Source organism: Saccopteryx bilineata, chromosome 3 (assembly GCF_036850765.1).
Source record: "Saccopteryx bilineata isolate mSacBil1 chromosome 3, mSacBil1_pri_phased_curated, whole genome shotgun sequence".
Taxonomy (NCBI): domain Eukaryota; kingdom Metazoa; phylum Chordata; class Mammalia; order Chiroptera; family Emballonuridae; genus Saccopteryx; species Saccopteryx bilineata.
Genome location: NC_089492.1, coordinates 149,914,960 through 149,932,823, shown reverse-complemented (window position 1 = coordinate 149,932,823; position 17,864 = coordinate 149,914,960). Strand labels below are relative to the sequence as shown.

The 17,864-nt window shown below is 40.7% G+C and overlaps 1 protein-coding gene and 1 pseudogene across 6 annotated transcripts in view; one reads left to right on the top strand and one right to left on the bottom strand.

Moving 5' to 3' along the window:
- Positions 1–14,447, top strand: part of ZNF892 (zinc finger protein 892) — a 31,953-nt gene extending 17,506 nt beyond the window's left edge. For 5 of the 6 annotated variants that reach the window (XM_066267719.1, XM_066267720.1, XM_066267722.1 and 2 more), the window contains exons 4-5: positions 6,286–6,372; positions 9,926–14,447. In XM_066267719.1, the coding sequence (XP_066123816.1) occupies positions 6,286–6,372; positions 9,926–11,196 (1,358 nt within the window). In that variant the 3' untranslated portion in view covers positions 11,197–14,447. The remainder of the gene's footprint in view (positions 1–6,285; positions 6,373–9,925) is intronic. The other variant, XM_066267725.1, reaches the window with a different exon arrangement.
- Positions 14,448–15,877: 1,430 nt separating this feature from the next.
- LOC136330638 (ubiquitin-ribosomal protein eL40 fusion protein-like) lies at positions 15,878–16,452 on the bottom strand (annotated as a pseudogene).
- Positions 16,453–17,864: the final 1,412 nt, after the last annotated feature.

Here is a 17,864-nt window from a genome sequence, read left to right as displayed (position 1 = left end):
CACGGGGGCGGGGCGAAGGCCAAGGCCACCAAGGCTTGTACACTTGAGCACGTGATCACAGCCACTCCCGTGAAGGAGAGGCAGAAACCACAACAACAACCCCAGTGGGCAGGCTCCGGCAACACCCATACCCGAATATCCTAGGCAGCAACAGCAGAGGGGGTTGTGGGCCTGCAGACAGACCACACCTAGGGAACACAGAGGCCACAACCAGTGGACTCCAGTGGCCAAAACCTTCTTTTACACAGACAAAATGAGAAGGCAGAGAAATGTAACACAAATGAATCAAGAGAAATCCCCAGAAAAGGACCTGAATGAATCAGATATAACCAAATTACCAGATGCAGAGTTTAAAATAACAATTGTTAGGATGCTCAAAAATATTAGAACAACAATAGATGGTAATTATGAACACCTAAATAAAGAGATAGCAAATATAAAAAAGGACATTGAAATAATAAAAAAAATCAGTCAGAAATGACAAATACAATATCAGAAATGAAGAACACAATGGAAGGAATTAAAAGCAGGATGGATGAAGCTGATAATCGAATCAGTGAGTTAGAGGACAAGATAAATGAAGGCACGGAAGCAGAGCAGAAAAAAGAAAAGAGACTCAAAAAGTCTGAGGAAACTCTAAGAGAGCTCTGTGACAACATGAAAAGAAATAACATCTGCAACATAGAGGTTCCTGAAGAAGAAGAGAAAGAACAAGGGATAGAGACTTTGTTCAAACATATTATAGCTGAAAACTTCCCTCAATTAAGGCAGGAAAAGGTCTCACATGTTCAAGAAGCACAAAGAACTCCGTTAAAGAGAAACCCAAAGAAATCTACACCAAGACACATCATAATTAAAATACCAAAGCTAAGTGATAAAGAGAAAATATTAAAAGCCGCTAGAGAAAAAAAGACTATCACCTACAAAGGAGCCCCCATAAGGATGATTTCTGACTTCTCAACAGAAGCACTTGAGGCCAGAAAGGAATGGCAAGAAATATTCAAAGTAATGCAGAATAAGAGCCTACAACCAAGACTACTTTATCCAACAAGGCTCTCGGGGTTTTTTTTTTGTTTTTTATTTTTTTTATTTTTCTGAAGTTGGAAACCGGGAGGCAGTAAGACAGACTCCTGCATGCGCCAGACCGTGATCCACCCAGCATGCCCACCAGGGGGCGATGCTCTGCCCATCTGAGGCGTTGCTCTGTTGCAACCAGAGCCATTCTAGCACCTGAGGCAGAGGCCATAGAGCCATCCTCAGCGCCTGGGCCAACTTTGCTCCAATGGAACTTTGGCTGCAGGAGGGGAACAGAGAGATAGAGAGGAAGGAGAGGGGGAGGGGTGCAGAAGCAGATGGGCGCTTCTCCTGTGTGCCCTGGCTGGGAATCAAACCCAGGACTCCTGCATACCAGGCTGATGCTCTACCACTGATCCAACCGGCCAGGGCAAGGCTATCATTTAAAATAGAAGGAGAAATAAAAAGCTTTCCAGACAAAAATAAACTCAAGGAATTCACTACAACCAAACCAGTGCTGCAAGAAATGCTAAGGGGCCTATTGCAAACAGATCAAAGGAGAAAAAGAATATAGCAAAAGAGGAATACAATTTTAAAGAATAAAATGGCAATTAACAACTACATATCAATAATAACCAAAGACATAGGGTAGCTGTATGGATAAGAAAACAGGACCCATACATATGCTGTCTACAAGAGACACACCTTAAAACAAAAGATGCACATAGACTGAATATAAAAGGATAGAAAAAAATATTTCACGCAAATGGAAATGAAAAAAAAGCTGGAGTAGCAATATTTAAAGCAGACAAAATGGACTTTAAAACAACAACTATAGTAAGAGATAAAGAAGGTCACTACATAATGATAATGGGAGCAATCCAACAGGAAGATATAACCATTATAAATATCTACGCACCTAATATAGGAGCACCTAAATATATAAAGCAGATTTTGATGGATTTAAAGGGCGAGATCAACAGCAATACTATAATAGTAGGGGATTTCAATACCCCACTAACATCACTAGATAGATCCTCAAGAAAGAAAATTAACAAAGAAACAGCAGCTCTGGCCGGTTGGCTCAGCGGTAGAGCGTCGGCCTGGCGTGTGGGGGACCCGGGTTCGATTCCCGGCCAGGGCACATAGGAGAAGTGCCCATTTGCTTCTCTAACCCCCCCCCCCTTCCTCTCTGTCTCTCTCTTACCCTCCCGCAGCCAAGGCTCCATTGGAGCAAGGATGGCCCGAGCGCTGGGGATGGCTCCTTGGCCTCTGCCCCAGGCGCTAGAGTGGCTCTGGTCGCGGCAGAGCGAAGCCCCAGAGGGGCAGAGCATTGCCCCATGGTGGGCAGAGCTTCGCCCCTGGTGGGCGTGCCGGGTGGATCCTGGTCGGGCGCATGTGGGAGTCTGTCTGACTGTCTCTCCCTGTTTCCAGCTTCAGAAAAATATAAATAAATAAATAAATAAATAAATAAATAAATAAATAAATAACAAAGAAACAGCAGGCTTAAGGGACACACTAGATCAAATGTATTTAATAGATATCTTCAGAATCTTTGACCCTAAAGCAGCAGAATATACATTCCTTTCAAGTGCTCATGGTACATTCTCTAGGATAGACCACATGTTAGGGCACAAAAGCAGTCTCAACAAATTTAAGAAGATTGAAATCATATCGAGCACTTTCTCTGATCTCAACAGCATGAAACTAGAAATCAACCACAACAAAAAAACTGAAAAATACTCAAACACTTGGAAACTAAATATCATGTTATTAAATAATGAATGGGTTAACAATGAGATCAAAGAAGAAATAAAAAAATTTTTAGAAACGAACGATAATGAGCATACATCAGCTCAAAATTTATGGGACACAGCAAAAGAAGTCCTGAGAGGGAAGTTCATAGTAGTACAGGCATACCTTAAGAAGCTAAAAAAAAGCTCAAATAAACAACTTGACCCTGCATCTAAAAGAACTAGAAAAAGAACAGCAAGTAAAACCCAGAGCTAGTAGAAAGAAGGAAATAATAAAGATCAGAGCAGAAATAAATGACATAGAGGCTAAAGAAACAATACAGAGGATCAATGAAACCAGGAGCTGGTTCTTTGAAAAGGTAAACAAGATTGATGAACCTTTAACCAGACTCACCAAGAAAAAGAGAGAGAGGACTCAAATAAATAAAATTAGAAATGAGAGTGGAGAAATAACAACTGATACAACAGAAATAAAAAATATTGTAAGAAAATACTATGAAGAAATGTATGCCAAAAAAGTAGACAACCTAGATGAGACAAATTTCTTGAAACATATAATCTTCCAAAAATTAATCTGGAAGAATCAGAAAACCTAAACAGACCAATTACAACAAATGAGATTGAAACAGTTATCAAAAAACTCCCAAAAAAGAAAAGGCCTGATGGCTTACAAGTGAATTCTTCCAAATATTTAAAGAAGAACTAACTCCTATCCTTCTCAAACTTTTCAAAAATTGAAGAGGAAGGAAGACTTCCAAGTTTCTTTTATGAGGCGAGTATAATTCTGATTCTAAAACCAGGCAAAGACAACACAAAAAAAGAAAATTATAGGCTAATATCCCTGATGAATTTAGATGCTAAAATCCTCAACAAAATATTAGCAAACTGGATCCAGCAATTTATGAAAAAAATCATACATCATGATCAAGTGGAATTTATTCTTGTGAGGCAAGGCTGGTACAATATTTGCAAATCAATGTGATTCATCACATAAACAAAAGGAAGGAGAAAAACCACATGATAATTTCAATAGATGCAAGAAAAAGCATTTGATAAAATCTAGCACCCATTCATGATCAGATCTCTCAGCAAAGTGGGAATACAGGGAACATACCTCAACATGATAAAGGCCATCTATGACAAACCCACAGCCAACATCATACTCAATGGGCAGAAATTAAAAGCAATCCCCTTAAGATCAGGAACAAGGCAGGGGTGCCCCCTTTCACCATTCTTATTCAACATAGTTCTGGAAGTCCTAGCCACAGCAATCAGACAAGAAAAAGAAATAAAAAGCATCCAAATTGGAAAAGAAGAAGTAAAACTATCATTATTTGCTGATGATATGATATTGTATGTAGAAAACCCTAAAGTCTCAGTCAAAAAACTACTGGACCTGATAAATGAATTCCGCAAGGTGGCAGAATATAAAATTAATACTCAGAAATCAGAGGCATTTTTATACACGAACAATGAACTGTCAGAAAGAGAAATTAAGGAAGCAATCCCCTTCACCATTGCAACCAAAAAAATAAAGTACCTAGGAATAAATTAACCAGGGAGATGAAAGACTTGTACTTGGAAAATTATAAAACATTGATAAAAGAAATCAGGGCAGATACAAACAAGTGGAAGCATATACCGTGCTCATGGTTAGGAAGAATAAACATCATTAAAATGTCTATATTACCCAAAGCAATTTATAAATTCAATGCAATACCAATTAAAATACCAATGACTTACTTCAAAGATATAGAACACATATTCCAAAAATTTATATGGAACCAAAAGAGAACACAAATAGCCTCAGCAATCTTGAAAAGGAAGAATAAAGTGGGAGGTATTACACTTTCTGATATCAAGTTATACTACAAGGCCATTATACTCAAAACAGCATGGTACTGGCATAAGAACAGGCATATAGATCAATGGAACAGAACTGAGAACCCAGAAATAAACCCACACTTTTATGGACAACTGATATTTGACAGAGGAGGTAAGAGCATGCATTGGAGTAAAGACAGCCTCTTTAACAAATGGTTTTGGGAAAATTGGACAGCTACCTGCAAAAAAATGAAACTAGACCACCAACTTACACCATTCACAAAAATAAACTCAAAATGGGTAAAAGACTTAAATGTAAGCCGTAAAACCATAAGCATCTTAGAAGAAAACATAGGCAGTAAGCTCTCTGACATCTCTCGCAGCAATATACTTGCCAATTTATTTCCACGGGCAAGTGAAATAAAAGACAGGATAAACAAATGGGACTATATCAAACTAAAATAAATGCTTTTGCACATCTAAAGACAATAAGAACAGAATAAAAAGACAGACTACACAATGGGAGAACATATTTGACAATACATCCGATAAGGGGTTAATAACCAAAATTTATAAAGAACTTGTAACACTTAATACCAGGAAGACAAACAATCCAATCAAAAAATGAGCAAAAGAAATGAATAGACACTTCTCCAAAGAGGACATACAGATGGCCAATAGGCATATGAAAAAATGCTCAACGTCACTAATGATTAGAGAAATGCAAATTAAAACCACAATGAGATATCACCTCACACCAGTCAGAATGGCGCTCATCAACAAAACAACCCAGAATAATTGCTGGCCAGGATGTGGAGAAAAGGGAACCCTCCTGCACTGCTGGTGGGAATGCAGACTGGTGCAGCCACTGTGGAAAACAGTATGGAGATTCCTCAAGAAATTAAAAATCGAACTGCCTTTTGACCCAGCTATACCACTGTTAGGAATATACCCCATGAACACCATAGCACTGTTTGAAAAGAAGAAATGCAGCCCCATGTTTATGGCAGCATTGCTCACAATAGCAAAGATCACAGTAGCAAGTGTCCGTCAGTGGACAAGTGGATTAAAAAGCTTTGGTACATATATACTATGGAATACTATTCAGCCATAAGAAATGATGACATCGGATCATTTACAACAACATGGATGGACCTTGATAACATTACACGGAGTGAAATAAGTAAATCAGAAAAAACTAAGAACTATATGATTCCATACATAGATGGGACATAAAAATGAGACTCAGAGACATGGACAAAAGTGTTGGGGTTACGGGGTGGGGGAGAAGAGAGAGAGGGGTTTGGGGGAGGGGAGAGGCACAAAGAAAACAGGTTAGAAGGTGACAGGAGACAACTGGACTTTGGGTGATGGGAATGCAGCATAAGGAAATGTCAAAATAACCTAGAGATGTTTGCTATGAACATATGTACCCTGATTTATCAATGTCACCCCATTAAAATTAATTAAAAAAAAAAGAAATGGCTGCTTATTATTTTAATAGGGAGAGGTAAAAACAAGCAACCCAACTGTTCTGAATTCAAATAGACACTGTATCAACTTTCCTGCATTCTTCTGAGCCCTGGTGAGGGGGAAGTCCAGAACCCACATGTCTCTTATACTGTCTTGCCTAACAACCAAAGAACTAACCCTTGGCTTTTTGCCAGACTCCTTTTTCTTTCCCCATAAACAGAGCTTTCGATATCCAAGCCTGATGTAATCTTTCAGTTGGAGTGTGGGGAGAAGCTTGAGAGAGAAGCCTCAAAAACCAGTAGTCCTGGTGAGTGAGTGTTGGAAACAGTGAACTTAAAACCTAGATGGTCAGTGGTAAAACATACCTTTGAAATGCTTGTAGAGAAGCCTTTCTGGATTTGCTGGACCATGGAAAAGATGAAGTCTCTGTCTCCCATGCCACACTTACCCTATGTGGCTAATGATCTGTTATAAACTCTTAATTTTACTTTTTAGAAAGTAAATACTTTCTATTCTTTCAAACCAATTCTATTTCCTCAATAAGGTGAAACGAAATCATCATTTTAAGGTATGTTAATAATTTGCATGGGTGCAAGGCTCTAAACCAGGCTTTTTCATGGGTGTTATTTTATCTCTGCAGGATAATGTGACTTTTTGTCTGACAGAAGTGACTATAAATTGATCTGAGTTTTCCCTTACCCTCTTCTCTAAGTGGAGGCAGCATAGCAATGGGTTACGAGGGCAGACTTTGGACCCAGGTCCCAAACCAATATCAGCTATTCACTAGCTCTGTGACCTTCTGTTATTAGTGTTCAGGGTTTCATGAAGAGGAGCCACAAAGGAATGAGGCAGCAACAATACTGCAAGTGGAGAACCCCAGTCTCTCCAGGACTGAGGTGCCTTGGAGAGATCAGCTATCCAATTTATTAAGCAGAAACATGACATCATGCGTGAAAAACTAACAAGCAGAATACAGTGTACAATTATATTATTTAGTTTTGCAAAACTGATTAGATTTCTCTTGCCCTTTCTGAGACATAACACCACACCATCTGCTGTCTGATTCCTGACCTGCAGAAACCTCCAGCAGGGCCAAGCATCGCGTCCTTGAGGCCTTCCGTGGACGCATGACTGCCTTCAGTCATGTATGCTTGATCTTGACCTTCACTTCCCCAGGATGGGAACAGAAAGTCACTCAGTGCTTTGGCTTTCCTCCAACAGCCTTCAACAAGTGAATTTTTCTCTCTGAACATATGGGGAAATTCCGCAACTATAAAATGGGGATAATGATGGCACTTATATCACAGGGTTGTTGTGAGGATCAAATAAAAAAATTCAGGAGAAATGCATAGAACAGGAACTGGCTATATGCTAAGCAAATGCTGGCTATTGACTTAAGTCCTGGTAACTTTTTTTTTTTTTTTTTGTATTTTTCTGAAGCTGGAAACGGGGAGAGACAGTCAGACAGACTCTCACATGCGCCCGACCGAGATCCACCCGGCATGCCCACCAGGGGCGATGCTCTGCCCACCAGGGGGCGATGCTCTGCCCCTCCAGGGCGTTGCTCTGCCGCGACCAGAGCCACTCTAGCGCCTGGGGCAGAGGCCAAGGAGCCATCCCCAGCGCTCGGGCCATCCTTGCTCCAAAGGAGCCTTGGCTGCGGGAGGGGAAGAGAGAGACAGAGAAGAAGGAGGGGGGGGAGGTGGAGAAGCAAATGGGCGCTTCTCCTATGTGCCCTGGCCGGGAATCGAACCTGGGTCCCCCGCACGCCAGGCCGACGCTCTACCGCTGAGCCAACCAGCCAGGGAGTCCTGGTAACTTTTTTTGAAAGATGTGGATTTGACCCTGTTGCTGTCAGATTGATTTACTGCAACAGATTGCCAGCTGATTATACTTTCTTTAGTCTGATCTTATCTAATTGAGGTAGCAGAACCCTGCTGCATTCCTCACAGTGAGTTTATTACTCAGCCAGTTCTATAATATATTTCTCTACTTTCTTTCCAGGCCTTTGATAGTCTACATGTCTAACCATTTTACCTTCTCTGTTCTCCAGCTTGAACTCTTAACACCAGACAGGCAAATGTCTCTCCTCCACTAATTATGTGTTCTCCTTGGGGCTTTAATTCTTCCCACTCCCCTTAACTGGAAGTCCATTTGCCTTTAACCTAGTTCTACCTGTTTGTCCTTTAAAATCCCAGGCACTTCCCTAATTAGAGTATGTAGTTGAGATCATTGGATCATATTGATTTATGTACCATCATATTTGGAATGGATAGTAAAGACTATATAAGCCTGGAAATATTTAAACTTTTTTTTTTTTTTTTAGTGACAGAGACAGAGGGACAGATAGGGACAGACAGGCAGGAAGGGAGAGAAGTAAGAAACATCAGTTCTTTGTTGTGGCACTTTAGTTGTTCATTGATTGCTTTATCATATGTGCCTTGACCAGGGGGCTCCAGCAGAATGAGTGACCCCTTGCTCAAGCCAGTGACCTTGGGCTCTTGTCAGTGACCTTGGAGTCATGTCTATGATTCCACACTTAAGCCAGTGAGCCTTGCACTCAAGCCTGATGAGCCCACGCTTAAGCCCGATGAGCCCACGCTCAAGCCGGCAACCTCAGGGTTTCGAACCTGGGTCCTCTGCACCCCAGTCTGACGCTCTATCCACTGTGCCACTGCCTAGTCAGGCTATTTAAACATTTTTATTAGTAAAAGTTTTCTCTCCCTGGCTGGTTAGCTGAGATGGTTAAGAATGTTGTCCCAAAACAACAAGGTTGCAGGTTTCATCCCTGGTCAGGGCACACACAGGAAGGAACCAAAAATGGATGATTGAGTAGAACAACAAATGCTTCCCTTCTCCCTCCCTTCTCTCTACCTCTCTCTGTCCCTCTAGAAAACAAAAACAAAAAAACAAAATCCAGTAAAAGCCTTAGCCGGATAGCTCTGGAGTGTCATTCCGGAGCAAGGAGGTTGCCTGTTTGATTTACAGGTCACAGCACATGCAGGAGCAGCTTGGTGTTCCTGTTTCTCTCTCTCCCAGCCTGTCTCAAAAATAAAAAAAATAAAGAAATAAAAGGAAAAAAAGAAACTTCCTCCCAAACTCTTACTAGGAAATTTCAGGTTTGGGGGCAGGTATCCTGACAGGTTGGGGACCAATCTGAACACATGGGGATTTGACCTTCCCCTCTCTACATGCTATTAATTTGTTAAAAAACACAACTTTGTTTTATTGTACTCTTTGTGGTTTGTTGGGTGTGGGGCCATCAGGGATGACCAGTTGCTTTTTGATTTCTAAGCTTTGTGATGATTTGAATTTGTAGATCTTGACTACTTAGAGTGCTGGTTTCTAGAGTATGCATCTCATTTCAAGACAGTGGAACCAGTAGAGATTTTTGTGTAAGAGGGATGCTTTTGGAAGGTTAGTCTGTTAGCGTTGAGTGGGACACTTTGTAATGGGAAACGATTAGAAGAAGGAGATAAGCTAGTAATGGTCATTCTCAAGGCATGAGTCAGGAGGCCATGGTGTGGTGGTGGCAGTGGGCATTCTCTAGAAGCCATCTTTCTCTGATCCCAGCCCTCTTTCTGCAAGACTCTGTTTTTTATCCCCTCTGCCTAGTTTTGTTCTGTTACCCTTCCTCCTTTCCTCCCCTCTGGGCAGAGTGATTGAGTACTGCTCGCCCTCTCCCCATGCATACATGTCACCTTTCTTTTCTCACGTTGTCTCAGGATTGCAAGGCTACTTTTAGAGCTTTCAAGTTCATGTGTTTCCTGTAGCATTTTTTGTTTTATTATTTTGCTACCACAGTAGTTACTTTACTCTCAGTATAAGAAATGACTCATGTGCATTTTTGTTTATGTTAGACTGGGAGACAAGACCAGAAAGCAAGGAGCTAACCCTGGAGCAGGATGTCTCTGAAGAACAGCCAGCCCCAGGGATCTTAATAGAAAGATTTCCAAAGGAAGGTGACAGTGGATGTGATGATTCCTTAGAGAGTCAGCGGGAAAACCATGAAAAACATTTAATAGAAGAGGTGGCCACTCAGAAGAAATCTTCTGGGGAGAGAAGTTACCAGTGTGATGAATTTGTAAGAAATTTTGGTCGGAGGTCATTACTTCTTCAACAACAAAGAGAGAGACTACATTATTGTGATTCATTTAAAAAGAACCTAAAGCAAAATTCAGATCCAGTGAAGCATGAGAGAATTTGTGCAGGAAATAAACCTTGGAAGTGTAGTGAGTGTGAGAAAGCATTTAGTTACTACTCAGCTTTTGTCTTGCATCAGAGGATTCACACAGGAGAAAAGCCCTACGAGTGTAATGAGTGTGGCAAAGCCTTTAGCCAGAGCATACACCTTACTCTCCACCAGAGAATTCATACTGGAGAGAAGCCATACACATGTCATGAATGTGGGAAAGCCTTTAGTCACCGCTCGGCCCTCATACGGCATCATATAATTCACACTGGAGAGAAACCCTATGAATGCAATGAATGTGGGAAGGCCTTTAATCAGAGTTCATACCTCACTCAACATCAGCGAATTCACACGGGAGAGAAACCTTATGAGTGTAACGAATGTGGGAAGGCCTTCAGCCAAAGCACATTTCTTACCCAGCATCAGGTCATTCACACTGGAGAGAAACCCTATAAGTGTAACGAATGTGGGAAAGCTTTTAGTGACCGTTCAGGCCTTATCCAGCATCAGAGAACACATACTGGGGAGAGGCCTTATGAGTGTCATGAATGTGGGAAAGCCTTCGGCTACTGTTCAGCCCTGACTCAACACCAGAGAACTCATACAGGGGAGAAACCCTATAAATGCAATGATTGTGCCAAAGCCTTCAGTGACCGCTCAGCCCTCATTCGTCATCAGAGAACACACACTGGAGAGAAACCATACCAGTGTAATGATTGCGGGAAAGCCTTTAGCCAGAGCTCATCTCTCACAAAGCACCAGAAAACTCACACTGGAGAAAAACCTTATAAGTGTAAGGAATGTGGGAAAGCCTTCAGCCAGAGTTCATCCCTCTCTCAACACCGGAAAACTCATGCTGGAGGGAAAACTGAGGACTACGGGCAAGCCTTTAGTGAGCGTGCAGCCTTTGGTCAGCAAAAGAGAATTCATACTGGATAAAGACTAATGTTTTCCCGAGTGTGGCCGCTCACGCAGGCTGCAGCCCAGTGTTAAGGTGATAGATGTGCTCTTACCCTCCATGAAGTTAAGCTGCATGTTACTATCCCATTGGAAATCTCTGGAGATCATCTTGGTTGTTTCTGAAAAATAAAAGCTTTCATTTTAAACATGAAAAAAAATTTTTTTCTGGGTGTGAGTAGTCATCTGAGTAGTTATCTCAACCATCAGTTATAATCATCTGAGTAATTTTCTCAGTCAGCAATTCTCAAGGGGAAAATTGTTGATTGAGAACTACTCAGATGATTACTGACACCCAAGAAAAAAAGACTTTTGAGTTTGTCAGTCACAAAGGTATTAAGAGGGTGGCTTCCCCTGAAGCCAGAGGATACTGGCCTGGCTGTTCATTTCTGCACTTTGTGTCTTTTAGACCTTGATTATTGAGACATCTGCTGAGAATCGTGGAAACTCCTCAGGTCAGACCTGTAGCCCAGAGAGGGGGAGCACAGAGGGACCTTTGATGTTTTCAGTCTGTTTTAAGCTATCTGAGTTACCTGACAATGTGCTTATTTATGAATATTTACCTTTATTGTATGAGGTTTGTACTTGAGACTTTTTCATACTACCGTATAGTAAACTTGAGTTGTAGACCTGAACTGACACATCATCTTAGGTTGCTGTGAAAATCTGAAAAGTCTTTGAAGTACTTAACCTTTCACCATTTTACTCTTGGGTAGAAGCAGATGACACATTATATATATATAGATATATAAATAGATATATCTATATTTTTATTGAAACTTTGAAAGTTATTGTTGGAAATATTTTGAGTGCTGTTTTTAGTTTCCATGTTTGACTAAGATGTATAGATTTCTTTGCATTTATCCTGTTTGCTGAGCTTGAATCTTTAGGTTTATGTTTTTTGCCAGATTTGGAGAATTTTCAGTTATCATTTCTTTGAATACATTTTCAGCCCCCACGCTCACCCCTTCTCTCCTTCCAGGACACTGATATAAATGTTAGGTCTTTGCTTGTAATTCCACCATTTCCTGAGGCTCTGTTCAATGTTTTTCAGTGTAATTTTATCTTAATCTGCTCAGGTTCCCATAACAAAATACCATAGACAAAAATTTATTCCTCACAGTTACAAAGGCTGGAAGTCCAAGATGAAGGTGTTAGTTTTGGTCTCTGGTGATGAAGCTTTTCCTGGCTTTCTTGCCTGTTCTATCCTTACACAGCCATTCCTTGATGTGTGCCTGTGTGTGTGTGTGTGTGTGTGTGTGTGTGTGTGTGTGTGTAAGAGAGAGAGAGAGAGTGAGAGAGAGAAATATCTCCCTCTTCTTAAAAGACCACCAGCTGTATCAGATTAGGATCCCAGTTTTATGACTTCATTTAACCTTAATTACCTCCAAAAAGCCCTTTCTCCAAATACAGGCACATTTGGAAGTAGCATTTCAACATAGGAATTTGGGGGGGACACAGTTCAGTCTATACCATTCGCCCTTGGTCCTTAAAATTCATGTTCTTCTCACATGCAAAATACATTTATTTCAAAGTTTTATTTCAGCATCAATTGATGTCCAAAGTCTCACCTGCATATCACGTAATCAGATGTGGGTGAGGCTCAAGGCATAATTCATCCTGAGTCAGATTCTTCTCCAGCTAAGAACCTGTGAAACCAGACAACTTATGTGCTTCCAAAATACAGTGGTGGGGAGGCACAGGACAGATGCTCCCATTCCAAAGGGAGGAATAGGAAAGGAGGGAGGGAGGAAGGAAAGGGTCTCAAGCAAGTCCAGTGGGACAAATTCCTTGAGCTCTCAATGCTTTACCTTCCAGACCCACTGGAGCAGGGGGTCCAACCTTCACAACCCACTGCTGTGGCAGTCCTGCCACCAATGCTTGGCTGAACAGCCCTGCCCCCAAAGCTTCAATCTGAGGCCATGTGGCCTGTTGACACTTCAGGGACATCCCCTCCTTTTGAAACTGAAGAGGCAGCCTGATCTCTGAATCGATTCAGAGTCATCCTGCCCTTTCTTGCAGCGTAGGGCACTTTGGTGTTGTAGGATCTAACAGGTCTGACCGCCTGCCTTTTTCTTGTCTAGTGTTTGCTGTCCCCTTTAGTACCAGCTGGCAGTATTTCTGCTGGTTTAATCCCATTTTTATTTCTTATTTCTGCTGAGATGACTGATTAAATCCACAAGTCACACCAACGACCTCTTTATCAAATGGCTTTTCAGCCACAGCTGAACAAGCTTTCTCGTATTTTGCAATGTGGATAGACAGAATTTTCCAAATCTCCAAGTTCTTTTTCCTTTTGCTTACCAATTTTTCAATTATCTCTCTCCTCTCATATTCTCTATAAACAGCAAGGAGGATTCAAGCTGCACCTTCAGTGCTTTGCCCAGAAATTTCTGCTGAATATCCAATTTTGTTGCTCACAAGTTCTACAAAATACCAAAACACCATTCAGCCAAGTCCACTGCCACTTTACAGCTTTTCTTTCTGTTAACAGTAATGTGTCCTCATTTCTGTCAGACATCAGACTAGCTTTCAGCTAGCCTCTACCCATTACCTAGTTCCAAAGCTACTTTCACCTGTTTAGGTATTTGTTATAGCAGTACCCAAATCTGTCTTAGCCTTCTGGGGCTGCCATACAAAGCACCACAGACTGGGGACTCAAACAGAAATGTATTCTCACACTTCTGGAGTCTGGAGTCTGGATAAGGTACCTGCCTCCTTGGTTTTGGTAAGAGCTCTTCCTGGCTTGCAGACAGCCCCCTTCTTGCTGTGTACTCACAGCACTTCTCAACGCATGTGTGTAGAGAAAGAGAGAGTGAGCCCCTTTCTTAGAGGATACCAACGCTATCGGTTTAGGACCCCAGCTCTGGCTGGGTAGCTCAGTTGGTTTAGAACTTCATCCTAGTACACCAAGGTTGCAGGTTTGATCCCCAGTCAAGGCACATACAAAAATCAACCAATAAATACATAAGTGGAACAACAAATTGATGTTTCTCTCAAAAAAAAAAAAAAAAGATTAGGGCCTTACTGTTATGACCTCTTGTATAATTTACCTTTTAAAAGCCTCATTTCTAAATGCAGTATCTACTTGAGAGTGGCTAGATTAGGCAGATAATGGGTACAAAGTGATTTGTAAGCTATCAAGTACTATATAACCATTATGTACTGTATATAGAGTCCTTTATGTGACCTGTCCCTCATGTGTACCTTCTGACGGTATAGCCAATAAAAATAACTGCAAGTATAATGGAATGTGTCTTTTTATCTTTTTATAAATAATTTTTCTTAAACACCAGTTAAATTTGCATCTTTTGAGATGATCATATCGTTTTCTTTAACCTGTTAATGTAGTAAATAGCATTGATGGATTTTCTAGTTATTTATTTTTTTAAATTAAATTTATTGGAGTGACATTGGTTAATAAAGTCACATAGGTTTCAAGAGTACATCTCTATGATCTGTATATCACATTGTGTGCCCACCACCCCCAGTCAAATAATTTTCTGTCACTATATATTTGGTTCCCTTTACTACCCCCTATACACACATATACACACATCCTTCATGGATTTTCTAATGTTAAAGAGTACCTACATTTCTGGGATTTACCCAGTTTAGTGATTTTTCTCACCCTGAAAGAGTTTGTTTTCCTTGAATGTTTAGTTGCATTCACCTGGGAAACTGGGATTAATGTGTGTGTGTTGTGAGTTTTGATTGGTTTTAGAAGTTATTTAGATTTTGTACTTTTTCTTGAAATTTTTGGAGTTAGGTTTTTCTTTAATGTTTATCTTTTTTTGCCATTAGCTGTTCAAATTATTTTCTTTAAAATCCCTGTTTTATCTGTAGCTATGTCCTTTTTATTCCCACAATTGCTTGTTTGTATTCTCTTTTTTTCTCTTGATTACATTTCCAGGGGTTCATCAGTTTTACTAGTTATTTAAAAGAATGGATTTTTAGGTCTTTTATAAAATTAACTTTATTAAAGTTTACATAAATTAAATTCACCTATTTAAAGTGTCTGATGAATTTGATAAGTGTAATACCTATTTGACCACCACCATAATCGTGTGTATAGGTTGGGGGATGTAGTGTAGTTTCTTCCTTCTGCCCCCTAAATTTTCTTGACCTTTTAAAATACCCAACTCTAAGTTTCATTGCTTTTTCCTATTATTTATTTTCTATTTTATTTATTTCTGCTCTAATCTTTATTATTTTCTTCTTCCAGCTAACTTTGGGCTTAGTTTGTTCTTCTACTTCCTTGAAGTATAAAGTTAGGTTGCTGATTTGAGATCTTTTTTAATATGGGCATCTACTACTATGCACTACACTGTTAGTACTGCTTTAGCTGTATCGCATAGATGTCAGTATGGTGTGGTTTTGTTTTCATTTGTCTCAAGATATTTTCTAATTTTTCTTGTGATTTATTCTTTGACCCATTGATTGTTCAAGAGTTTGTTTAATTTCCACATATGTATGAATTTTTCAGCTTTTGCTACTAATTTTATTCCAGTTTTATTCCATTGTGTTTGTAAAAAAGACTTAGTGTGATTTCTTTTTTGTTTTTCTGCTCCAGTCAATGAAAGGGAAACTGTATTGAGGCCCCAGGGCCATGGGGTTCAGGCAGGAGGCCACTATGCAGGCCCAAGGAGGTGGTGGTAGGTCCTTATTTAACCTTCTTGGGGCACAGGTTGTTGATTTGGCTACACTTCTTCTTGTGTCAGTTGACTGTGGGATGCAGGGGGGCATAACATTTATAGCAGATCATCTTGTTACAGCTGTACTTTTTTCTGTTCGATCTGGTGGAGGGAGGCCTCTTTGATCACACCCTGCTTAGGAAGAATCAAGTGCAGGGTGGATCTTTTTTTTTTTTTAAGATTTTTTAAAATTTATTCATTTTAGAGAGGAGAGAAAGAGAGAGAAAGAAGGGGAGCAGGAAGTATCAGCTCCTATATATGCCTGACTAGGCAAGTCTGGTGTTTTGAACCGGTGACTTCGGTGTTTCAGGCTGATGCTTTATCTACTGCACCACCACAGGTCAGGCAGGGTGGATCTTTCTGAATATTGTGGTCTGAAAGAGAGTGGACATCCTCCAGCTATTTGCCCCCCAAAATCAGACACTGCTGGTCAGGCAGGTGCCCTTCTTGTCTTGGATTTTAGCTTTATATTCTCAATGGTGTCACTGGGCTCAACCTCGAGGGTGATGGTGTTGCCAGTGAGGGTCTTCACAACAATCTGCATCTCCATGTCTGCTGAGGAGGTGGGCATAACATTTATGATTTCAGTCTTCTTGAATTTGTTAAGACTTGTTTGTAACCTAATATATGATCCATCCTAGAGAATGTTCTATTTGCACTTGACAATTTGAATCTGTGCGTTTATCCTTTTTTTTTTCCACTTTGTCCAACAACATTAGGAGTAACCAACCAATTCGTTGGTGTTTTGTGTTGGTCTCAGCCTATGATAATGATGAATGGGTTAGGAATGCTGGAGGCACTTACCTGGGCCTGTACTACCTGTGGAAGCTCCCACAGACATTTCCCTAACTGGAACCAATGTTGTGGCTGGGACAACCTTTGTGAGTTTTTATGATTGCAACCATCAAGGAACTTAAAATGTAAAGATGTATTACTCGCAAATCCTGGAGGTTACACAGCACACCCAAGGGTCACAGTAAATTCATAGCTAGAGAGAGGAAGAGTGTGGACTTGGGACTCTGCCTTTATAGGGGCCAAGGGTAGGGTGCCTAGGGTTTCATGGGTTCACTCATTATTGACCAATTTAAAACATAAGAGCCAGAATTAGGTTGTGGGAAGGGAAAGCAGAGTCACTGAAACATTCAGTTACTTAGACTACACAGTGTTTTCTAAAAGGGACTTTGTGGTTGTGGTGGCCTGGCTCTTTATGTTTTTATTAGAGATGGATGCCTTGGCAATCAAAAGCCTAATTCAGGCACTACAGGATATTCCAAAAGCTTAATTTCAGGCACTTACACTATAGTTTGTTTTCCAAAAATGTTTCTTCCAGGTCTTTGTTCCTTATAAATAGTTGACTAGGAGAATGTAGTGCAGATATTTTGTGTATCTGTATTGCCAGAGACTCTGTGGACTATTAGTGCTCTCTTTACTACTGAAGACAGTCATCAGCATCTTTAAATCTAATCAGATTAGACAGCCATTTGGAAAACCCACCCTTAAAATTCTGTTTTTCTAGAACCAATCATGGCACCGAACTCTGTATTAGCATCCTTCAGAGAAAAGCAGAATCCATAAGACTTAGGTTTTTGTTGGACGGTGTATTTATTTTTGCCCTAGTTTGTGTGTGTGTGTGTGTGTGTGTGTGTGTGTGTGTGTGTGTGTGTGACAGACAGAGAGAGTCAGAGAGAGGGACAGATAGGGACAGACAGACAGGAAGGGAGAGAGATGAGAAGCATCAATTCTTTGTTGCAGCTCCTTAGTTGTTCATTGATTGCGTTCTACATATGCTTTCTCATATGTAGCCCCCCTTGACTAGGGGGCTACAGCAGACTGAGTGACCCCTTGCTCGAGCTAGCGACCTTGGGCTCAAACTGGTGAGCCTTGCTCAAACCAGATGAGCCCGTGCTCAAGCTGGAGACCTCGAGGTCTCGAACCTGGGTCCTCCACATCCCAGTC